Source organism: Sprattus sprattus (assembly GCF_963457725.1).
Source record: "Sprattus sprattus genome assembly, chromosome: 16".
In the NCBI taxonomy this organism is placed as follows: Eukaryota; Metazoa; Chordata; class Actinopteri; order Clupeiformes; family Clupeidae; genus Sprattus; species Sprattus sprattus.
In genome coordinates, this window is record NC_137914.1 from 19408734 (window position 1) to 19431198 (window position 22465).

Genomic DNA, 22465 nt, shown 5'->3' on the forward strand with positions numbered 1-22465 from the left:
TCTAGAGTGCTTCAGTTAAGACCTACAATCTTTGGCAACACTCGTTTTGCGTATACACAACTAACCGAGTCAATGTAGACATAAAAAAAAGTTGTGTAGATAGCTTAAATCAAATAAAATATGTCCCACTAAGCTCCCGAGATGGCGCCATCTTTGTCCGATGTATAGGCTATTCTATCTATATCTGTCCATCAACGTATAAAGCCCGTCCTTACAATTTTATTGGTCAGATCACTTTTCGGTGGGCTTGAATCCCTCCCAACTAGCTCGACTCCAGACTGAATCTCCCAGACCAAAAATTTTGTGGGCGGAGTTCAGGCTGGTATCCAGGCTAGTCTTGGCATGCTCTCCACCAGTCTTTCACATTGGCGTTGGGTGACTTTATGCTACTCCTGGTGCAAGAATTCAAGCAGCTCGGCTTCTTTTCATGGCTTGTGACCATCCATCTTCCTCTTGATCACATTTCAGAGTTTTTTTTATGGGATTCAGGTCAGTTTGTCTTCTCTGATGAGTCCAATTTCACAGTAGGTGCAAGACTCTGTGGCTTGTAGGCCTCTCCAGGTCTCCGTCTAACCATCAGACGACCATGTGTTGGGCAAAGCTGAAAATTGAACCCTAGGAGACCCTCCAGTCCGCTTTGGTTCAATCCTTATGGTCTTTTACAAACCTCAGCCAGGCAAAGTACAACGTTGTCCCGGAAGAAAAACTTGCTTCCTTTTGCTCTGACAATGTTCCCCAACTCTGAGAAGTGTTTTTTCCAGCAGGGCAATGCTCCATGCCACACAGCCAGGACAGTAAAGGTGTGGATGGAGTATCACCAGATCAGGGCCCTGTCATGGCCAGCCCAATTTCGAGACCTGAATCCCATAAAAAAACCTCTGAAATGTGATCAAGAGGAAGATGGATGGTCACAAGCCATGAAAAGAAGCCGAGCTGCTTGAATTTTTGTGCCAGGAGTAGCATAAAGTCACCCAATGGCAATGTGAAAGACTGGTGGAGAGCATGCCAAGACACATGAAAGTTGTGATTTTAAATCAAGGTTATTCCACCAAATATTGATTTCTGAACTCTTCCTAAGTTAAAGCATTAGTATTGTGTAGTTTAAAAATGAATATGAGCTTGTTTTCTTTGCATTATTCGAGATCTGAAGACACTGCATCTTTTTTGCTATTTTGACCAATTGTCATTTTTCTGCAAATAAATGATCTAAATGACAATATTTTTATTTGAAATTTGGTAGGAATGTTGCCAGTAGGTTATAGAATAAAACAAAAATGTACATTTTACTTTAACACATACCAATAAATAGTAAAACCAGAGAAACTGATAATTTTGAAGTGGTCTCTTAATTTTTTCCGCGGCTGTATGTGGCTCCAGCTCTTCCTGCTGTCCAGCCAGGGTCGCCAGTAACTCGCCAGGGAGCTCTCCGATCTATGTAACATAAACGAAGAGAGCGCAAGAGAATAAGTTAACATCACAGTGCTTAAAAAAATTAAAATTATGAAAATATTTCATTAGGCCATTGGGCTGCTCTTACCTATGCTCTTACCACTGCCATGATTTCCCTGTTCTCGAGCCCTGCGTCGGACAGCTTCTGTATGGCTGTGGCACGCAGGCTGTGGTTAGTGTATCTAACCGATGTCCCTGCCTCCTGGCACAGACGAGGGAGCATCGTGCCCGGCTGGTTCACGCCAAGGGGAGCTGATGTGAACCAAATGATGTGAACCGTTCCTGATGGCGAAAAGACCCTCTTTGGCCGCATATAAAATGTTTTTGCACCTGGGGGGATCTTGGCGAGGTACTTTATTAGAGAGGCGACGGGGCAGAGATGATTACCTGGCTCTTCGTACATAGCCCCCCTTTGATTTTCTTTGGCCCTCTCCATGGGGTCTTTGTGATTTTTGGTGTCCTCATTGAAAGTCATTGAAAAGTATTGGCAGCCGTTCTCATCATGTTTTAAAACAAATGAGACAGGCTTCAGGTGTCTGTTGCCTTCACTCCCTCTGCGGCCGAAGTGCAGCTGAATGTCGAACCAAACCTTGTTCAACAGGCTTCTGGGGTTGGATGGCTTGAGTGCAGCGTCGGAAATACACAAGGGCAAAGGGCAAAACTGCCCCTAAGAAATATTATTTTGCCCCAAAAATAACTAGGAGAGGGGCAAAAAATTCCCCCATAATTTTCGGTAATAATAATTTAATGAACTTGTCAAAAACATCGTAGCCTATCTGACCCGGTCCAGTTGCAATAAAATGTTGGATTTTCGCCTTAACTGATAGTTGCGTGAAGAACCGAACGCTCTAACAAAAAAATATTTGGACCGCTTCTCAATCAGACCTGTGAATGCGTTAGTGAGGAGAAATGAGGATCAGCAAACCCAGTCTCTGTCACCGTCTCACCGTCTCTCACTGTCTAAAAGATAAAATTCACACACCCAGCTACCATCAAAAATGGAAGCAAGATTGGCTTGGGGTGGAGGATGAAGACGACGACGATTTTTTTTTCAAGGCATGTCGGGGTTGTGGACAAAGAGTTGCCCAAGTGCCTCCAGCACAGGCAAATTCTTCTGCTGACTTCATCAAGGGGAGCGAAAACATACAGAAATACATGGCCTTTCGTCACCAGGCGCCAAGCAACAAGCCATCGCCTATGGTGAATGTTAACTAGTAATAATCATTTTAGAAATTATTAAGTTTGGTAAAGCTAGTTTAATGTTAGTTAGCTAACGTTAGATAGCTCTGATAGTGCGTTAGCTACAAAAGCTTGCTGGCAAGCTAGCTAACTAGTCCTATCTGTATTTCCTGTAGGCCTACTATGGTAGGTACAACATGATTAAAGGGAACACAAAATCCATATAATAGATTGTTATTATGAAAAAAAGAAAGAAAAAAACGATTGTTAATAGTTGTTTAAAATAATGAAATAATTACAATAAATAACCACAAAGAAATAAGAATACAATTGAATATGATTAAACAATGTTTTGTTCAAAAAAATCTAAGAAAACCTTTTGATTTGTAGGCTACTGCCTAACATCTTATTATTGCCATTTGATGACAATTGCTCATTGACAATATACTGTAAGCCTAAACTAGTGTTTATTATTTTTGAACAAATGTTAAATGTTATTACACGAGTTTCTAAAAGTGCTCCCAATGTTTTGTTAAATGCCCCTGCATTTCAGTAAGTAGGGGCAAAAATTGCCCCACAAAATGTATGTAAATTTCCCACCCTGCTTGAGGGTATCAGAGCCCTTAAGGATGGCCTGGTCCGTGGATGTAATCTGTGGGTGGTGGGTTGACTTGTCCCTTCCAGCTTTTCGCAACTGTTTGAGGACACCTTTAAAAACGTTGTTGGCAGCTGTGAATTCGGTGTCCTGCATCAAGTTCCACATTCGGCCGAGGGGGGGCTCATTGATGTATCGATTAAGCCCTGCCCGAAGTCCAGCGTAGCTGCTGACGCTGTACTGTTCCCCTTTGGTGGTTCTGACGGCTGCGTACAGTTCCCGCAGTATTGCGCCGAAGTCCGATTTGTTGATGGTTTTAAGATGAATCTCGATCTTCCGTTCACTAAGCCATGTTTTTAGACAGTTAACGGCCCACGAAGTTTGCTTTACTGTGTTGGCTTCATGTCTGCTCCTTTCGATGGAGTCCAGATCAGCTGCACTGATGGAGACAAACCTGGACACAGATGCGCTCTCCTCCCGCTTGAATAGATTAGGCCTTTCATTTTTCTTGTCAACAGACGATTCATAAATTAAATCAAATGTTATTTTGGATAAATCGATCTCCATATTTGTTTTACCGATGGCAGTCCTACTCAATTTTTTTTTATATATTGAATTTGAATTAACGGTTATTGCTAAATTGTATCAACGCGCTATAGAATGTTTCATCATTTATTTCAGTTAATTAACGGTTATCGCTACATTGTATCAACGCGCTATAGAATATTTCATCGCGGAGTGATTTATTATTAGCTGTGAAAAGTCCCAAACTGTTGGTATGTTGACGGATAATCCAACTCCTAGAACATCTCTCGTCCAATCAGAAACAGCTAAATTACGCGATAGAACCCAATTGTTTTATAAATTAAATGTATGTATTGGTATACATTTACACATAGTTGTAGATGTCACAAACAGGCTGAAATCCCACTGTACCTAGGTGTCAGTGGGGTGGACACGGGGACGGCCCAGTGTTCCGAAAGCCCAATATTCCGAAATCTCAATATTCCGAAAAAAATGTCCCCTTGGCATAATTTAGAAATATTTCAAGTGGCACAAAACACGCACAGCATTTGATTTGCGCAGCGGAGCGGAGACGCTTACCGGGCTATCACGTGTATCACTTTTCCTAGGCAGTATTTGTTAATTTAGCCAACTCTGGTTTTGAATATGGGGTACCATTCGTGCGAAGGAAATCACCGGTAGATTGTTGCAGGACATTACAAGCACTGACATAGCATGCATGCGTTGGCTATCATAAAAGTATTTTTATCATCGCGATGCAAATGCCATGTGTGTGTAATAATTATCTGAATTAAAGTTCATGCTTGTGAAATAAATGCATTTATTTGTTTATGATTTTGTCTTCAATTCATTGGGATGTGCATGTGGGCTATAGTGGTTTACGTTGCTGTGCTCACAATTTCGGAACAGCGGGCTGTCGGAATAATGGGCTTTCGGAACATTGCCATGGAACCGTGGACACACCAGGCTTGTAGGAACCGGCTTATAAGTGGACCTCACAGCTAGGGGTGGCACGATACCAAAAATGCAGTAGTCGGTACCAATACCAGTAAAAAAACACGATTCTCGATACCAATTTCGATACCACGGTAAAAAAAAAAAAAAAAGGATTTTCCAGGATTCCATGCACTTGAACTTGAAACATGAACTTCTTTATTAAAATATGTGAAAATAGCAAAATGTCATAAGACATACAAAACATGTGCAATATAGCGTAGCACCACATAATCAAGTGCAATTAATGGTTAAAGTGCAACAACTAGTGACCCCAGACACATTCCAGACTTCCAGGCATCTTTTCAAAAGGAACTGTGCAAAAACAACAACAGTGCAAAACAAAACCGTGGATATAACGGTGCAGCCATTCAGCTAACAAGATGAACATGAGTTTTGAGCTTCTGAAAGGATGTATTTAATACAAAATAAATCGGAATGTTCAGTGTGGTCGCGGCGAAATTCCAGCCGTCACTCGCAAATTGTCTTATAGGCTACATCTATGTACAGTCTATGGCATCGAAAATAAATAAGTAAATTGGTTAATCATGTTTTATCAAACCAATTGCATATTTATGTGTAACCAGGGCTGGACTGGGACAAAAAAAATCGGCCCGGGCATTTTGAACCAGACCGGCCCACTTAATTCGATAACACACCCTTTGGTCTCTCGAATGTCTACACACCAACCAGGCTTTTAGCTAGCAGGGCGTCTGCCCTATAGTCTACAAAAAAATAAGAAGAAAGGGGACGCCCTACTTTTAGGCAGGACGGCCTAAAGACGCCCTATTTTTCTCCCGTTTTACCTGTTAACTTTCGCTGAATGTGATCAAAATTCACCGTTTCAGTCGCTTCAGCGAAGTCTAGAATCATATGCCCTGCCAATTAGAAAATAGCATTGCTGTATTCCCGCTACAACAACGTTACATCATGATTCCAACGAAACATTGATTCATGGGCTCGCAGAAGCTACAGAAGACAGCTGTCTCACCGCACGTCACTGAACCTACTACTTTATGAGTTCAACAAGAGTTTGTGTGTTAAGGTGGTGGTCTTAATTAATCTAAATTCAATACAATACAATATACATCATACACTTTAAAGCTTTGTTCAGAATACGGAGGTTTAAGATCGGTCGATATTTTCCGTCCTTTTTTGGAACCAGAAAATAGCGACTGAAGAACCCCCTGTTCTCGTCTACGAGAGGTACAGACTGTATTGCTCCCTTTCCTAGAAGGGAGTCTATTTCCTCCTGTAGGAAACGCGCTTGATGAGGTGGCACTAACGTTTGTACCACGCCCCTGAACTTCGGGGGGCAAACTGGAGCGTATAACGGGCTATCATAATTCGCTATCTGGACAAATTGGCATATTTTCGGAATACCAGGGTTTGGGAATACTGGGCTTTCGGAACATTGACATGGCACCGCGCACCAATAGGCTAAGGGGCTAGCCCACCACTCAAACACACAACATAGACTGTAGGCTAACGGCTGGCTGTTTCAGAGTAGAGTAGGCTGAGGGCTAGCAACAGCTACAGACTTGTCTTGTATTTACAATGCAAACGAACTTGGCCATAGAACATAGGTCCTAAGTTAAACATATTTTAGAGACGTTTTAATTCATGATCAGTAAGCTTACCGTAGGTCGTTGTATCGTATCTCCCTGGCTGTCGCCACCAGTATCACTTTCATCCACGGTACCTGATGATGGCCCTGCCGTGGCAAACATTTCCGATATTTTGGCACATTTGGCAGTGTAGGCTTGAAAAGCAAGCCTCTTCTTATCTCGCAGTTTCTCCGCACCCTCTTTTCGCTTTCTCTCCATTTTGGACTGGAGGATTCTAACGAAACATGCGTTTCTGTGCACCGCCCAAGCCAAAGGTAGAAGATGTTTGTTGATATGATTGGACGAGCCCCTTGTCACTAAAGAAGACAGCCAATGGGCCGCAGACTAGCATGCGCTTGTCAAGCATGTCAAGGCCATGGGCCACTCTGAGTTTGTTTCCCGTCCTAATGCATTATGTAGGCAGGTCCAAACCAAAAGGGGTTGGTGTTGGGTCAGCCCAGGGGATGTGATTGGGCCAGCCCAGTGTCAATAGGGCCGCTCATGAACTACTTTCGTTGGCCAGCCGGTCAGACCATTTAAAAAAAAAATTATAAATTCGGGACTCTCGGCCCATATTGCACCTCGGCCCACCGGGAAAACGCCCGGTATGCCAGATTGCCAGTCCAGCCCTGTGTGTAACTATATTAAACTAGGACATTCTGTGAATTTCCCTAGTTTAGTCATGATACTTGCAAGATAGTATGCTATCTTGCGTCCGGCAGGGATTCCAAAAGCGTCCGGGATTTAGCCTAGCCATTTGTGTTTCTCTGGGTGTTTCAAACTAATCTTCAAATAGTCTTTTGGAAAGGGTATCTCCCTTACATTCCACCTTTTTGCGCGTGCTCTCATTGGTCGACCGCCTTCCCAGTGTTGCTGAATATGATAATTATCCTCCAAAATGAGCCTATGATACGATACGCCGTTTCCAGTCTGGCAACACTTCACACCTGGTCGCCTCCACTAGTTTCATTGTTTACAATAGTAAATGGCAGATCTGCATGTGAAAAACATGTCAAAACTTCGACTGGAACACCGAAGCGTATACTGCCCCCGTCAGTTCCAGAAGAAGCGCAGCACCGATTCTAACAGCTGGCACCGGTGCTCACGGTACATACGGTGCTTAAAAAAAATGGGTATCGTCGGTGTTTTGTTATTTTAGTACCGAAAGGTATCGGTTCTCGTGACATCCCTACTCACAGCGGGGTAGTGTGACTGATAACACCATATGTCTGAGGCTTGTTGTAAACAATGCAAAGACCTTTGTTTTGAAAATCGAGAGAAGTCCTCTGTTAGACTGCCTTTTGGCATACTGGTTCAACTCTGGAGATGTTTGTGCTCATTCAGTACATTGCATCATGCTAAGAGTGCATCTTGCATTGCAATGGTGTGGTTGCAGTAATGTTTGCATGGTGGTTGCATGTTTACATTTCCAATACTGTTGGGGCTTGGATGTCCACTTTAGGACTTTTCTGTTGCGTCCGGAGACCTGGCCATGATCCAGCTCTGAAAAGCTATTTTTGGAGCGAACCCTGAGAAAACACCAGTGTCTGAATGTGTAATCACTCTATTCTCCTGGGGGAGAAAAAAGAGGACTTATGTTACTTTCCCAGGATAAAACATCCACAAAAAAGGTGGAGATAATGCGCCAATTCTAGAAGTGTTTGTGACGATGGATTGTAACTTATTTTTGTGGTATCACGCTTATTTACATATGACTGACAAAAGAAACATGAAGAAGCAAGATGGGGCCAGCCACCTAATTAATATTATAAGGTTACGATCATCAGTAATACAAACAAAGTATCAGGAAGAAAGAAGAAATGCGCTGTTGCAGGCTTCATTATGGAAGGTGACGTTCACACGGTCTCCCAAAGGATCTTAACATGCCACAAATAGGGGCAAGTCTTGAATTTTAGGAGGACCCTGGACATTTCAGCCTTCATTAGTGGTGTACTTGCACATTTCAGTTCACACCGTTTCAAGTCTAATGGCAAAGTGAAAATGTCAGTGAGATATTTCAGTTTTTCTTTTTAAATACATTTGCAAAGATTTTAAAAATCCTGCTTTTGCTTTGTCATTACACTGTAAAATTAAAGTTAACTTTACTTTAAAAAAGTTGGGAAACCCGTTGCCTTAGGAAAAGTAAGTAAATGTTGTAAACTTGTTAAGGTAAAGTAATGATGTATTTAAAGATATTTGTTTAACATACTTGACAGAATAGATCTACACAAATTCTAAATTGTAGGTTCATGTGACCAGGGCCGGATTAAGACATTTTGAGGCCTGGGGCTAATTATCAGGATGTGGCCCCTATATCGCCCTGACGCACATCATGACACGCACACAAACCCACGCCAGGTGCACTGACACATCAGTGCTTCAAAGTCCACAGAACCACTCTATACATTTGATCAGTTTAAAGCCAAGGATAAAATGTATGTGTGTAGTAGACTACACTGTAGACAATAATAAACCAGTAACGTATACATATTTCCATTCATTCAAAAGCAAAAACAAGGCTAAATAGCCAGGGAATGAAATAACGAATTGATTAAGCATATGCCTATTCAGTGAAGCAACAGCTTGGCTCCGCGCCCACGTTTCTATGCGAGAGCACGGACGTGCGGTCAGGAGAGGCAGAGCCTCACCTGTCATCATTAAAGTAAAAAAAAACAAATAACGATTAAGGAAATAAATATTTTCTACTGGTCTGTGATATAAATGTATTTTCTGCATGATTCCAATCATTTCGAGCAGTTTTATAATCAAAATCACTGAATTTGCGCATGTCCTGTTCAAACAGACAGAAGACAGCAAGATGATGAGGCAACGACGAGCTGTGCCTCATCTCAGATTGCGCAAAACCTCACAAACTGGATTGAGCGCAGAACCTATTTAGTCCTGCTGATCTGACAAAAAACCTCTACACTTATATTTGACCATGACTGCGAAAATGGAAGATTCTATAGCTAAGCTAAAACATTTCACTTAGCTATGTTTAACTGGCTTGCAAATAATTTGTCTACAATTTTCAATGAATAGTGGTTCTCAAAGTGGGGGGCGGGCCCCCCTGGTGGGCCGCGAACACTCTCCAGGGGGGGCGCGAAGTCACAGACGGAGAAAAAAAACGACCGTCGACCTGTCACTGGTCCGTCAGAGGCGAAATGCTGGCCGAGGATGACAGTGACAGACTGCATCAGAATTTGAGGCGAAATGCAAGGGGCTGGACTTGCTGGTGATAATAATAAATAACCTACTAATAGGCCTACTATGATTTATATTAACAATAATAATAATAATACAAAGTAATAATAATTGTCTGTATGGGCCTAATAATAACAATAGCCTAACCCTGACATGTCAATAACAATATGCTATCTATCTATCCGCCATCGCCCTCAACTACACCATAGGTGGCGGAGGGACGCGGGGGGTGGGGGGGCCCCAACTACCCCTAACCAGCTTTGGGGGGGCCCAGCTTGCAAAAGTTTGAGAACCCCTGCCTAATCTGCAGCAATATGCGTGAGGATAAGAACTCATACATCTTAAATTGCTGAAAGAATTTACGTTTTAGTAGGCCTATTTAGATGGAACCGGGAAGCCTGCCTTGTTACCTGCATCATCGTATTTGAAAGCACGTTATTTAAAGCGTTTATCCCTGTCTTAATGCGATGTGATGCGAACCAAAGCAAAGTTTAGAAATGTGAATTTATCTTCTTCAGTCTTTCTTTGCACTTGAGGCCTTTTGCGATTAGAGGGTCACGGTCCACGGAACAGTTTTTTGGCCCCACTCTCGTGCTTTCTTTGACCAGACATTTTACAGGCAATATAATTTTTTTCACTCTGAATGTTTCTAATGTTATGTGCGATGCCGTTGACTCACTCGACATCGGGCAACCTGAGGACCTCTGGTGGCGAGCCTAAGGGCTGCAGCCCCTAAAGGCCATTGTCTTAATCCGGCCCTGCATATGACAATGGAAAGTAAGTTGACCTCACTTACTCAAGTAATTCAAACTAACTTACGCTGATAAGTTAAATTAAGGGAAAATTTGAGGTTGGCTTACTTAAAACTATAATTTGCTTCTGAGTTCTGTTTGCTTAACTGAATCCAGGAAACCCGTTGCTTTAGCATACTTAAGTAAATACAACTCCTATAGACATTAATTACTACTTGTTCTCATGGTGATAACTGTTAAACACAAATTCAATTTGTTGACATAGAATGTAATGCCAAACTGGTTTAAACCAAATAAAGACAATATAATATAAAGCCAAAACATGTACATTTATTGGCTGTCATTAATAACACAAGACAAATGTAACAACCGACTGTCCAACTAGTCTGTCAGGCCTCAGCTCTCATTTAAAGCCGCAGAACACATGCACCCAGCAAAACACACAGAACACACGCACAACAATGTCTTCCAAAAGGTCCATAAGCACCATGCTTGACGGCAAAAATAAAACACTGTATTAAAGAAACTGAAGGGTTGATTCACCCTTGGCATATTTTAAATAAAAAAAATATCCAGTTTCCTGACCAAACTTAAACATTACCTTATGAACAAAATGTAATATAAATCTGAGTGCACACCACAGTGTAATGAGGGGAAAAAAGAGGAAAAAGCCTTTACTTCACATTCCCTTCTAGCTCAGTAGAGCGTTTTTCAGAGTCAGTAGTTTTGGACTTAATTTGTCCTGCCTAACTCCAACAACACCCTCTGAACAAACTGAAATGTGTTCTTCATATCTGCTGGATATTCTATGTGGAGCGCATACGTGCCAAAACAAAAAAAACAGAGCTTCTGGGTAGCTTCTTAGGTCATCAAGAATGATGTCTCCCTCGAGGATTATTGCGATTGGACATTGCTCAAGGTGCAGCTGGGTTGGTCCTGGGCCTGGCTCTGCACTATCTTCAGGAATGACTCCCTCAAGGATTATTATCATTTCTTCAGTTTAGAAGTCAGTGTGTCTCCTTTCAGGGAAGTCAATCAAAATTCTAATTATTGATGAAGGTGTTCCACAAGGCTCATCCTTAGGTCCTCTTTTTTTCTCAATCTTTATTAATGATCTTCCTCAAATCTGTTCTGATTGCCAAATTAATTTATATGCAGATGGCACTGTATTATACTCCTCCATCTCTGATATCTCACAAATTCAACACTCTTTACAATCTGATTTCAACATGGTTCAAATATGGTTATATGTGGGGGAAAAAACTGTATATATGTGTGCTTCTGGGTACTAATACGTACTGTATACTCTCCTTATGCATGTAAGTAAATTTATTTATTTAGGTGTATAGTATTTCTATCTGTACAAATGTCTACCTCCATTCTTGCTGAGGGGTTCCATTTATATATTGATTGTAATTGTACTCTGTAATACTGGCTGGTGGGGGGTAGGGATGTGGGGGCTAGTTCTGGGGAGCATTGTTGGAGTGTGCACGGTTGTGTATGTCTGTTTGTGTTTGTCTCCGTGTTTATGTGTTAGAATTATGTGTAGTACTTACTCCCGACTATCTTTGTATTGTTTGTTAATATTGGAAGGACCCCCTCGAAAATTAGATGGTATATCTCAAGGGGCTATCCATGGAATAAAGAAAGAAAGAATGACTGTCAAAATGCCCACAGGCACCTGAGTAAAGTCCTCCGTTGTATCCGAGTCCTAGATCAAAACAACAGAGTTGAACATTTTTGAAAACATCCAGGAATCAATCTCCAAGAAATCAGTCTAATCAGCAATTGTGTAAAACTATAGCTGCTTACAAAGCAAAGTCGGAAGAATTGTGAGCCATCGTCACCAAGTAGGGATGGGAGACCAGGCAGCACTACCGTTCTCATTGCACGGACGTCCTTCCTCTATCAAAAAAGATGCATACACCTTAAGACAAAAAGAAGATAGAGATAGAAACCTAGATCACAAGGAGCATAACGGTATGTTATACACTTAACTGTTAATTGCCTCCGGTCACAAAGGCTGGATGTGTTACGTTTGTGTTTGGCTGTTACAGTCTGTCTATCAGTGCTTAGAAAGTTTGTATGTCAGTTGAGAGTGTGAATGAACCCCTTTACCTCCCTACCAATAACCTAACCCGAGCAAACAATAAAAGCCTGATGATTCCCTAAGCAATTCAAAAATTCATGCATTTCGTGCAATGTGCCCTGAAGGATAGATGTCAACTCAATATATTTAACTGACCTTTGAATCAACCTGGCGCAGGAAATCTCCCTGTATTCTTCCAACCATTCCTTTTTTGTGACTGAAAATGTTGGGTGTGGCTGCCCAATGACTCAAATAAATGCTGCTGTAAACTCTTAGCAGCAACTCTTCTGAATTCGGCATTGATCTGGAAAAAATAACAACAACAAAAGAGATAACCGAAATTCTATACTTTTTTCAACATGGCAGAATTTGGACCAACAGACCCTTTCAATAACACCTCAACCATCTGATAGTAACTACATTCGTACATTTAAAGGCGTTTATTTCTTTGCCAAATGGATTGACCAATGGACAATGACTTACACTGGGAAAAAGAGTTAAAGCCATTATAAAATGTGTACAAACATTAACATTAACTACTTGGATAAAACGTCCTTACTTGACTTTCTGTAAAAAGGGCTGGCCATCTTTCCATCATTCTCTTCACAGAGGGCTGCTCCTCCACAATTTCCTCACGTCTTAAAGCCCCATTATGCAACAATTATACTTCAGGATTAGGGTTAGGATAAGCAGTTTAACCTTAAAATAACAGCTTAAAAAAAATTGGGGCGCTACAATGACTTTTAATATGGAGAATCGCCTCCGTGCCATTGCCATAGCAGGGTCAATAGGCATATAACTGCATTCTGTAGTTTTGCCTGCTGCAGCCCGCCGACCTGACTTGTTTACTTTCTGCCGATCTTGTAAGTAGCTTATTTGCCGTCTTTGTGTTGTGTTGCACTTGCTTGATGTTTGACAGTGTAAGGACAGTCGTTGAGTAACTAGTTTGTCATAATGTCAAAGTCAGCACATTTCAAGAGATTTTGTTAGTTTAAGCTGCTAGCATACCTTTAGCGAATAGCTATTGATCCGTTGTGCTGCTTTAAGGCGGAGGTCTGGTCCATCATTTGAGTAATAAAAGCTGAATCAAGGGGTCTCTTTCTCATTTCTTCCTCAAGAGCCTTTCTAGTAGCTTCTAGACTTGTTTCATCCTGGCCATGAGGAAATTTGGGCAGAAAGTTGGCTTCACTTCTCCGTGGTCTTTTTAGAATTTGAGACATTCCTGCTCCATCTGGATTCTCTTTGGTTTTTCCATTGATAGAAACATCGGCCATACCAGCTCTCCGCAGTTTCGTGCGGTAGTTGCCCATCTTGAATTTAAGGATATTTTTCCAACCAATGCATCCTGTAGCAGAGCCTGGTTCTGTTAGGCAAGCATGTTTGCTGATGAGAGCTGTAGCCACACTACTGAATTGTTCATCGTTTGGGTATGCCATGAATTTGTACATCAAATGCAAATGCAAATTTTTCCAGAATATCGTGCTTCATGTCACGCGATATTTGCACACGTGTCCCATCTCTAAAATAAGCAAGATTGCCTTGCCTAAGGCGGTACTCAACATCAACAGAGAACTGAGGAATCTCAAATGTTTTTGGCCACTGGTCACGGACATGTAGTCTGAAGCCTTCAGATGTAGGCCTACTTGGCAGCATGACGGTGTCAGACGACGAGCATGTTGAGCTAGTGGTTGGTATGTCCATCTCAAGAGAAACGCTCTTGAGTGTTGGTCTGTCCGGCAATACAGATGGATCACACAGATTGCACAGCGCATTGTTAAACCCGGGGTCTTCATATTGAACTTCAATCTCATGAGAGCGAGGCAATGAATTGAATTGTTCACATGAACAGCGACTGATGAGACCGTTTCAGCAAACCATGAATCAGCTGTCAAATATCCAATCACCGGCCAACTCTTGTGCGCCATGCATTAAGTAAAAGAACGTTCCCATCCTATGACTTTTTTTGATTTACTGCAGATATTATTTGAAGCGTTGGAAGGCTAATAAAGAAAAATCGACATAGGCATAAGCCTACTGTATTTCGTGAGATTAAGGGCCTGATTTACTAACAGGATTGCGCCCATTTCAGGCGTAAAATAGCGGTCGTAAACATAAAACGGTATTTACAAAGGAGGCGCATTTGAGTAGAAGCGCATTTTTACGCTTTGTGTCCAACGAGATGGGAGGGTATAAGGGACGTGGGCTTGTAGCGCAAATATATGGGAGGAGAGAAGTTAGCCTAAGTGCGCCTAATGATGTATTGCGTGGTATTTACTAAAACTGCCTGGCGAGCGCGCGTCTCTAATTTGCGGGATAATTCTCCGCCTCATAAAAGCACGTCTTAACCAGGAAGCGCATTTCCATTGAGTCTGAAAACATTGATATGGCAGCAGTTATAAGAGCAAGGCGAAAACATAGACAGAGACAGCGCACAGAAAGGATTTTTTCAACTCGTATAACACTTTTTCAGTTAAGCGAACCACAAATCATTAGACGGTACAGCCTCCCCCCTCCTCCCCCTCCACAGTGACGACTCTCTCTATCCTGGAGAGAGACGTTAACAGACTATTCAAGAGACGGAACCCCCGCAAGGCTGCTGGGCTAGACTCTGTCTCTCCATTAGGGCTTTGACTTTTGCCTAAAAATCATATTCGAAGTTCGTTTGTTTATTAATATATATATTCGAATATTTATTAATAATAGTTTGACCATTAAATGCCTTCAGTAAGACCTATATGGTATAAAACTTAAGTTGTATATGTTTTGTCCACCAGAGGGCAGTGTATCAGTCAACGTCAATTAACTTTTAAATAATTTAAATTGAATGAACTGAAACAGACAGTTGTGATAACCAATCAGAATTCGAGTTGGCGACATGGGGCAAGCTAGCAGGCATCACGTTGAACGTGACACGTACACATACTTTGATTGGATACGCACTAGTGCGGCAGACTGACGCAGTGCCTCAGGAAGTGCTCATTTTAGTTGGCGAATGGTAGTGGTGAATTAGCGAAAAAGGAAGTTTATTTTCAACCCACAATGGCTGAAGGAGAAGGAGATATCGATCTGGTCGCTAATATAATAGAAACGCCATTTTCAATACGGACCTTTCAAGAAAATGGATATCGTGAGGATCGGGTCAGTTTAATTTGCAGGTGGGACAATGCGATGTTTAGTGGACAAACTTGTTAAAGCTCACATAGGATACTTTCGGTGGACTTAATAAAACTTTGTAGACTAATCCCTGAAAATCGCCTTTTATTTTGAAGTTGTGACGGTATCCAAGCGATCATATAACTGAGAGTTTACTACTCTTAATTGTTAATACGGGTGTATTGATTTTAAATGCTCCGGAAATATTAATAGAGTCTGTTGTACTCGACTATGTTAAGGTGATGCAATGCTTACTTATACTGCCTTTCTGTATAAATATATGGCTCGAGAGCCATGGCGTCATAATAATGGTATTAAGAGGTGGATTCACTCAGTTAAACTGTCGTGTAGGACATCGCTGAAGGCCTAGTCGTGAAATGCCCGGACCGCCACTGCCAATGACAGCCTTGCTGACGATCTCGCGATTCACACAACTTCATGCCTGAAAAAGCTTCGGAATCTGAATTGAAAACAACGTTCAAGCAAAGACATTTACAAAAAAATAATGCCCATAACAAGTTCGAATATTAAGGGCTGCCTAATATTCGTTCGAATATTTATTTATTTTTTGATATTCGAATTATATTCGAATTTCGGAGTCAAAGCCCTACTCTCCATCAGTCCTGAAGCACTGTGCTGATCAGTCTCCGGTGTTCACAGACATTTTCAACACCTCACTGGATACATGCCATGTTCCAGCCTGCTTCAAGACCTCCACCATCATTCCTGTCCCCAAAAAACCTAAGATCACCGGACTCAATGATTACAGACCCGTCGCCCTGACCTCTGTGGTTATGAAGGCATTTGAGCGCCTTGTGCTGGTTCACCTCAAAGCCATCACTGACCCCCTACTGGACCCCCTGCAGTTTGACTACACATGGCCCTCAACTTCATCCTCCAGCACCTGGACTACTCAGGAACCTACGTCAGGATCCTGTTTGTGGACTTCAGCTCTGCCTTCAATACAATCATCCCAGCTTTGCTTCAGGGCAAGCTCTCCAAGCTGAGCGTGCCTGACTCCACCTGCAGGTGGATCACAGACTTCCTGTCGGACAGGAGGCAACACGTGAGGCTGGGGAAGCAGGTCTCTGACTCCCGGACCATAAGCACCGGTTCCTCTCAGGGCTACTCTTCTCCCTGTATACCAACAGCTGCACATCCAGTCACCAGTCCGTCAGACTCCTTAAGTTGGCGGACGACACCACCCTCATTGGACTCATCTCTGGTGGGGACGAGTCTGCTTACAGGTGGGAGATTGATCATCTGGTGACCTGGTGTGGTCAGAACAACCTGGAGCTAAATGCTCTGAAAACAGTGGAGATGGTTGTAAACTTTAAAAGGACCGCAGCCCCACCCCCCCTCCCCCTGCAAGGAGGTTCAAACCCAATAAAGTTGATTCATCTTCCTCATCCTGTTCTTCATGAAGCATCTCTCTGACCATTTCAGACGTAAATCTGGAATGACTGCAACCGGCCATATTAAAACTGTAGATAAAGAAAATCTAAATAATATTTTCAACCATCAGTTGATCAAGTATACGTTATACTGTTCTTTTTCAAGTTTTTGTTGTTAGCATAGCTTACATTTGCTAGCTAGAATAGAATATGTATTTCAACATGTTGACCTAGCTAACGTAAGCTAGAATAGAATATGTCAACAGTTAGCTAATAATATTGGACACATTTCTCTTTCTCACTAGTAATGGATGTCAAGGTTAAGTAATGTTCAAATACATTTTTTTAGTTATCTTTCACAAGATATCAAATATTTTCTTAGGTAAAACAATTGTCAAGTAATACTTTACAGAATCAGATGTGCAAAAGCAGCCCGTTGTGTGGCATGTGAAAAGTTGCCCACAGTAAACATGTTGCAAACATTTACAAATCAAAGGTTCCTATCAAATGTTCCAATCAAATTCCACAGTGCATTTATTTTTATAGTCTTTTTTCCCCATTTTGTTCACACTTGCATACATGGGTCATTTTTGCATTTTTGACCTATGTGTGTAAACTTGATGTAGTAATACAAAAACAATTTTAGTTCAAAAATTAAGACAGGGAAAATGACAATAATTATTTATGGTAATCAAAAACAAGGTCTTCAATGAATACTTTGTAATTTAAAATGATAAATAAATAGATTTTTTTAAAAATATAGCAAAGAAACGGTTAGCCATGCATGAAATAACATTTCAAGTCAATACGGGTCATTTTTGACCCATGATGTGCCTGAGAAGTAGCCTGAAGATGTCATACTCATTATTCTAGTCAGAATATGAGTCTGATACCGCTCCATTGGGCTGTGATTATGGGGCGTGTTTCAAACGAACCAGGGGGAAAAAATGCCTCTTCGCTCAATTGGATATACCTAGAACCAATCAGAGCAACGTAGTATGACCATAATGTAGACCATCAGGGCCAGCTGATACATTAAACTTTTACTGGATCCCGTAGGAAGGACGGCAAAAACATCTTTTCGATCGACAGATGCCTTGATCGCGTTTCTCTGTTCCTCTTTCAAAATGAATGCGCTGTCAATGTCTTCTAAAACAGACTTGAATTTCCAAATTTCAGCTCTCCAGCGGCCAGGGCCGTCGCTAGCAATTCTGGGCCCCCTGAAAAGAATTGGCGTGGGCACCCGCCCCCCGACTTTTCATCACCAGACTTTTCAATGACAGTAACTTAAGTAGACTTATAAATAAATCTACATTTTGCCATTCATTACAGAATAAAAAAAGCTGTGTAATGTGAAAGTAATTGCCAATGGTACAGCAGTTCACTAATGAGTCAAAATAGCCAACAAGTGTCTACCTCACTTACTCACCACCATCAGCATCTTTGGAGTGCTGGGGGTGGGGGTCATAGGAGGCTGCAGCTGATTCTGGGGTAGCAGCATATAAAGGTTTAATTTCATATTGCTTTTGTACACATTTGTGGTTATGTTTTATGGAACAACTGATGAAGAACTAACCTACCTAGTCACGGCATTAACATAAACAAAAAATATCAATGCCATAGCTCAGCTTCACTTTATTATTGTATGAGGACGGCAAGGTGTAAGATTAGCCCCTGCTTCAGACTCATGTCAATAGGCTACCAAGCAGTTTAGATTTAGTAAACACCAGTGCTGTAGTGGTAAAATTAGAGGTGGGTAAACTATAAATTTTGAGATCAGACAGTCCTCGACCCAATGAAACACGGCGCAAAGCAACGCAACACAAAGCGTCGCAACTCTGTTAGGCTGAGCTGGCTATATTCCATTATGTTATCAGTAAAAGTCATATTAAATCAATGACAGTGAATAGATGTGTTTGGAGTTTGTAGGTGATAAAATGTCAAGAAAACAGTTAAGAAAAGTAGGTGTAGGCCTCACAAAAACAAAGGGGGTGGTGGGGGAGACAAAAGAAAGAACCTCTATAGGACCTAAATTAAAAATGAAGGCCTCTGGAAACAGGCCCAGGGTGTTACAGCTGAAAAGTATAATATAAAAAGAAAGTACCATGCTGCAATTAAACACTTCCCCTGTCCTTTAACCATTGGAGAATGGGCGGGTTCTGGGGTTCATGCCTCCTGTGCTTCACCAGCCAAGACTTCATATACTGTGTTGGATTGAACACTCATGTAGGCTCTTCTCCAACACTTATATTTGACCATGACTGCGAAAATGGTAGATTTTATAGCTAAGCTAAAACATTTCACTTAGCTATGTCTAACTGGCTTGCAAAGAATCTGTTTTTCAATTTTCAATGAATTAGCGTGATATGCGTGAGAATAATTACTCGTGCATCTTCAATTGCTGAAAGAATTTACGTTTTATTAGGCGTATTTAGATTGAACCGGGAAGGCTGCCTTGTTACCTGCATCATCGTATTTGAAAGCACGTTATTAAAAGTGTGTGTCCTTGTCTTAATGCGATGTTGTGCGAACCAAAGCAACTTTAAAAAAAATGTGAATTGATCTTTTTCAGTCTTTCTTTGATCTTGAGGCCTTTTGCGGGCATCTGTGTGAGTGAAAGCACTAAATGGTCTTTTCAAAAATCGCCTGATATCCATGGCTAATGAATCCATTTCGAAAAGGCTTATCCACAACGTGTATGTTTTTACATACTTCCTGGATCTTTATTGGTGTTACCGCAGCCGCAAGGCACTGATTGGAGGGTCACAGACCATAATACAGTGCAGATAAAAATGATTCAGAATACAGCGTTCATATGTACAACAATACGACATTTAGTCTAAGGTGATTTAAAATGAAACCAAATTTATTTCGGATTATTACAACGGCAGAATACAAGGCGCAGAGAACTTTGAGATGCGTAAACGCCACTTTGAGATGCGTAAACGCTATAAACAGGTGCGTAAACGCTATTTCCAAAATAGGTGCGTAAACTGCATTTACGTGCGTTTACCCTCCACTACAGCCCTGGTAAACACTCATGTAAGAATCGAAAACTGTGTCCTACTGCTGGGATTTTATTGACAGCGTATTGTAATGTTTGGCAAATTATAACATTACTGATCTTGGCCTCGTTTCCCGAACGCGCACTTAGCCTAAAAAGCACTTGAAATCGTTCGTAAGAGGAATCCTACGTTGCAGACCGGTTTCCCGACGCGGCACTTAGCTTAAGTGTATCTTTCGTTGAGAAGAATTCTACGTGTTGTCAGGACCAGTAGTAACTTCACACTTAGCGATTTAATCCACCAGGGGCGTCGTTCGACCGTCGTTCGGATGGGGAGGTACTGTTGCGCTATCGCCTGCCCCGGGGGGAAATCCTAGGGTTATTGGACATCGTGTCCCCCCTGATAACAAGGGCAACAAGGCGCAACTATGCCCTGAGCCCCATGGTCCAGCTCCTGGCGGCATTGCGCTTTTATGCCACTGGGAGTTTCTTACAGGTGGTGGGCGATGGAGTCGGGCTCAGCAGGGCAGCCGTATCGAAGTGTGTGGCGGCCATCACGGCTATATTGGCCCAACACGCACAGCAACACATACGTGTGGCAGAGACACCACAGCAAAGGATGACCGTGAACCAGCAGTTCCACCAAGTGGCGGGCATTCCCCGGGTGATTGGGGTGGTGGATGGCACGCTCATCCCAATTGCCAACCCAACGCTGATGGATGGGGCGTTCATCTGCCGGAAGGGCTACTCGGCCTTGAACGTCCAGGTCGTCGTGGACTCTAAAGGCCTTTTCATTGACATTGTGGCGAAATGGCCAGGAAGCGCCCACGACGCATTCATCTGGGCCGACTCAGCTGTGGGGCGGGATGCGGCCGCAGGAGTGTTTGGGAGGGGGATCTTCCTCGGGGATAGTGGCTACCCGCTCAGATCCTACCTCCTTACTCCTGTGGCCAATCCCGCTACCGCAGCTGAAGAGATGTACAACACGGCCCACATCAGGACCAGGGGCCTGGTGGAGCGCGTGCTGGGTCAGTGGAAGCTGAGGTTCCGCTGTCTCCACCGCTCAGCGGGAGGGCTGCGGTTCACTCCAGAGCGGAGCATTCGTGTGATAGTCGTCACAGCCATGTTACATAACATGGCTGTGCGGGCTGGCGGCTATCTCCCTGAGGAGGAGGACCACGACGAGGACGATGATGATGATGATGAGGATGCCAACCCTCCCCCACCCGAAGGTCGTGCTGAACTACACCGGGCCGGTCTTCGGGTCCGGCAGACCGTCATTAACCTCTTTGTTTAATTTTGTTTTTCCCTTTGTGTTTTGTTCTCCCACCCCCCCTCCCCCCTGTTTTTGAACATTTGTTCCTGGATTGTCCTTTTTATTTGTCCTTTTCGTTTTTTTTTATTATTATTATACTTTTTTTAATTTTTATTATGATTATTTTTTTTTTCCTTCACCCCCCCCCCCCCCCCCCCCAACTTTTACTTTACAGTCAGCCCAATGTCACCCCACAATGAGCCTACTGTTATCATTCAGCAGTGTGGCACCCATCAAATCACAATTGTCATGCTTAAAGCTAACCAACGTTAGCAGCTCACCAGCTCCAAGTTTGCATGCGTAAAGCGCACGTTACGCACAGAGATTCACCAAGCACATGGGTTATGATTAATCGAAACATAAGTAGCGAAGTATTGAACCCCTCGACTGGCCCATGGCCAACTAAATAGAGGACGTATGTGGTGTTCTTTCCTTTTCAAAGTGAATCCTGACATAAACCGTCTAAACAGACACATTTCATGCAAGGTTTGATAATACAATGACTGGACACGAAGTACATTTAGCACAAAATACCAACACCATTCCACTGAAACCGTAAAGGAAACACACACACACAAAATTTAAATAAACAAAAGAGCTTTATTGGCATTGCAACGTCGTTTGCAAAGGAGGGAATACCATTACTCCTTGACGAGGTGGAATAGGAGCATCCTATTGGGCCGCTTTAAGGGACATCATCAAACAAAACAAAGACCGCTGTCTATGGCAAGCAGAATGGCTGCTGCCAGCTCCTGCCCAGTCAGAATGTGGACAGTCGTGAGGAACAAATGGCAAGACTCGCCCACACCAGAGGGGTTAGAGGTGGACTGGGATGTGGGGCATCTGCAAGGAAGAAAGGTTGAATAGTGAAATTGAATGGAATACACTGGAGAATTGGACACTGTAAAATGTTACTCACCCTGAGGCGGCAGGAATAGGCTAAATGAGGGCCTCGCGGACTGCTCCTCCTGCAGCTGCAGCTGTCTCTGCTGGATAGCGAGTTGGGCCCTCATTATTACCAGCCGCTCCTGCGCGAGGTTGTGGGAGCGCTCCAGCTGCGCCTCCACTCCCCGCAGCCCCTCCTCCACTCCCCGCAGAGACACCACCTTCTCCCTTTCCACCTCCAACCTCTCCCGCTCCATCTGCGCCCTCTCCCTCTCCACTTGCAGCAGACCTTCGCTGCAGGTGCAGCGCCAGTCGCGACTC

The 22465-nt window shown here is 42.7% G+C and overlaps 2 protein-coding genes across 2 annotated transcripts in view; both read left to right on the forward strand.

Moving 5' to 3' along the window:
* The window catches only part of calcrl2 (calcitonin receptor-like 2), a 69331-nt gene that overhangs the window by 8649 nt on the left and 38217 nt on the right, over positions 1-22465 (forward strand). The gene's annotated exons all lie outside the window — the stretch shown is intronic.
* LOC308377245 (putative nuclease HARBI1) lies at positions 16424-21241 on the forward strand (the record flags this gene model as incomplete). The annotated part of the gene is made up of 3 exons (XM_080853829.1): positions 16424-16685; positions 20322-21047; positions 21177-21241. The coding sequence occupies 3 exons, from the start codon at positions 16424-16426 to the stop codon at positions 21239-21241; spliced, it is 1053 nt and encodes a 350-aa protein (XP_080709955.1).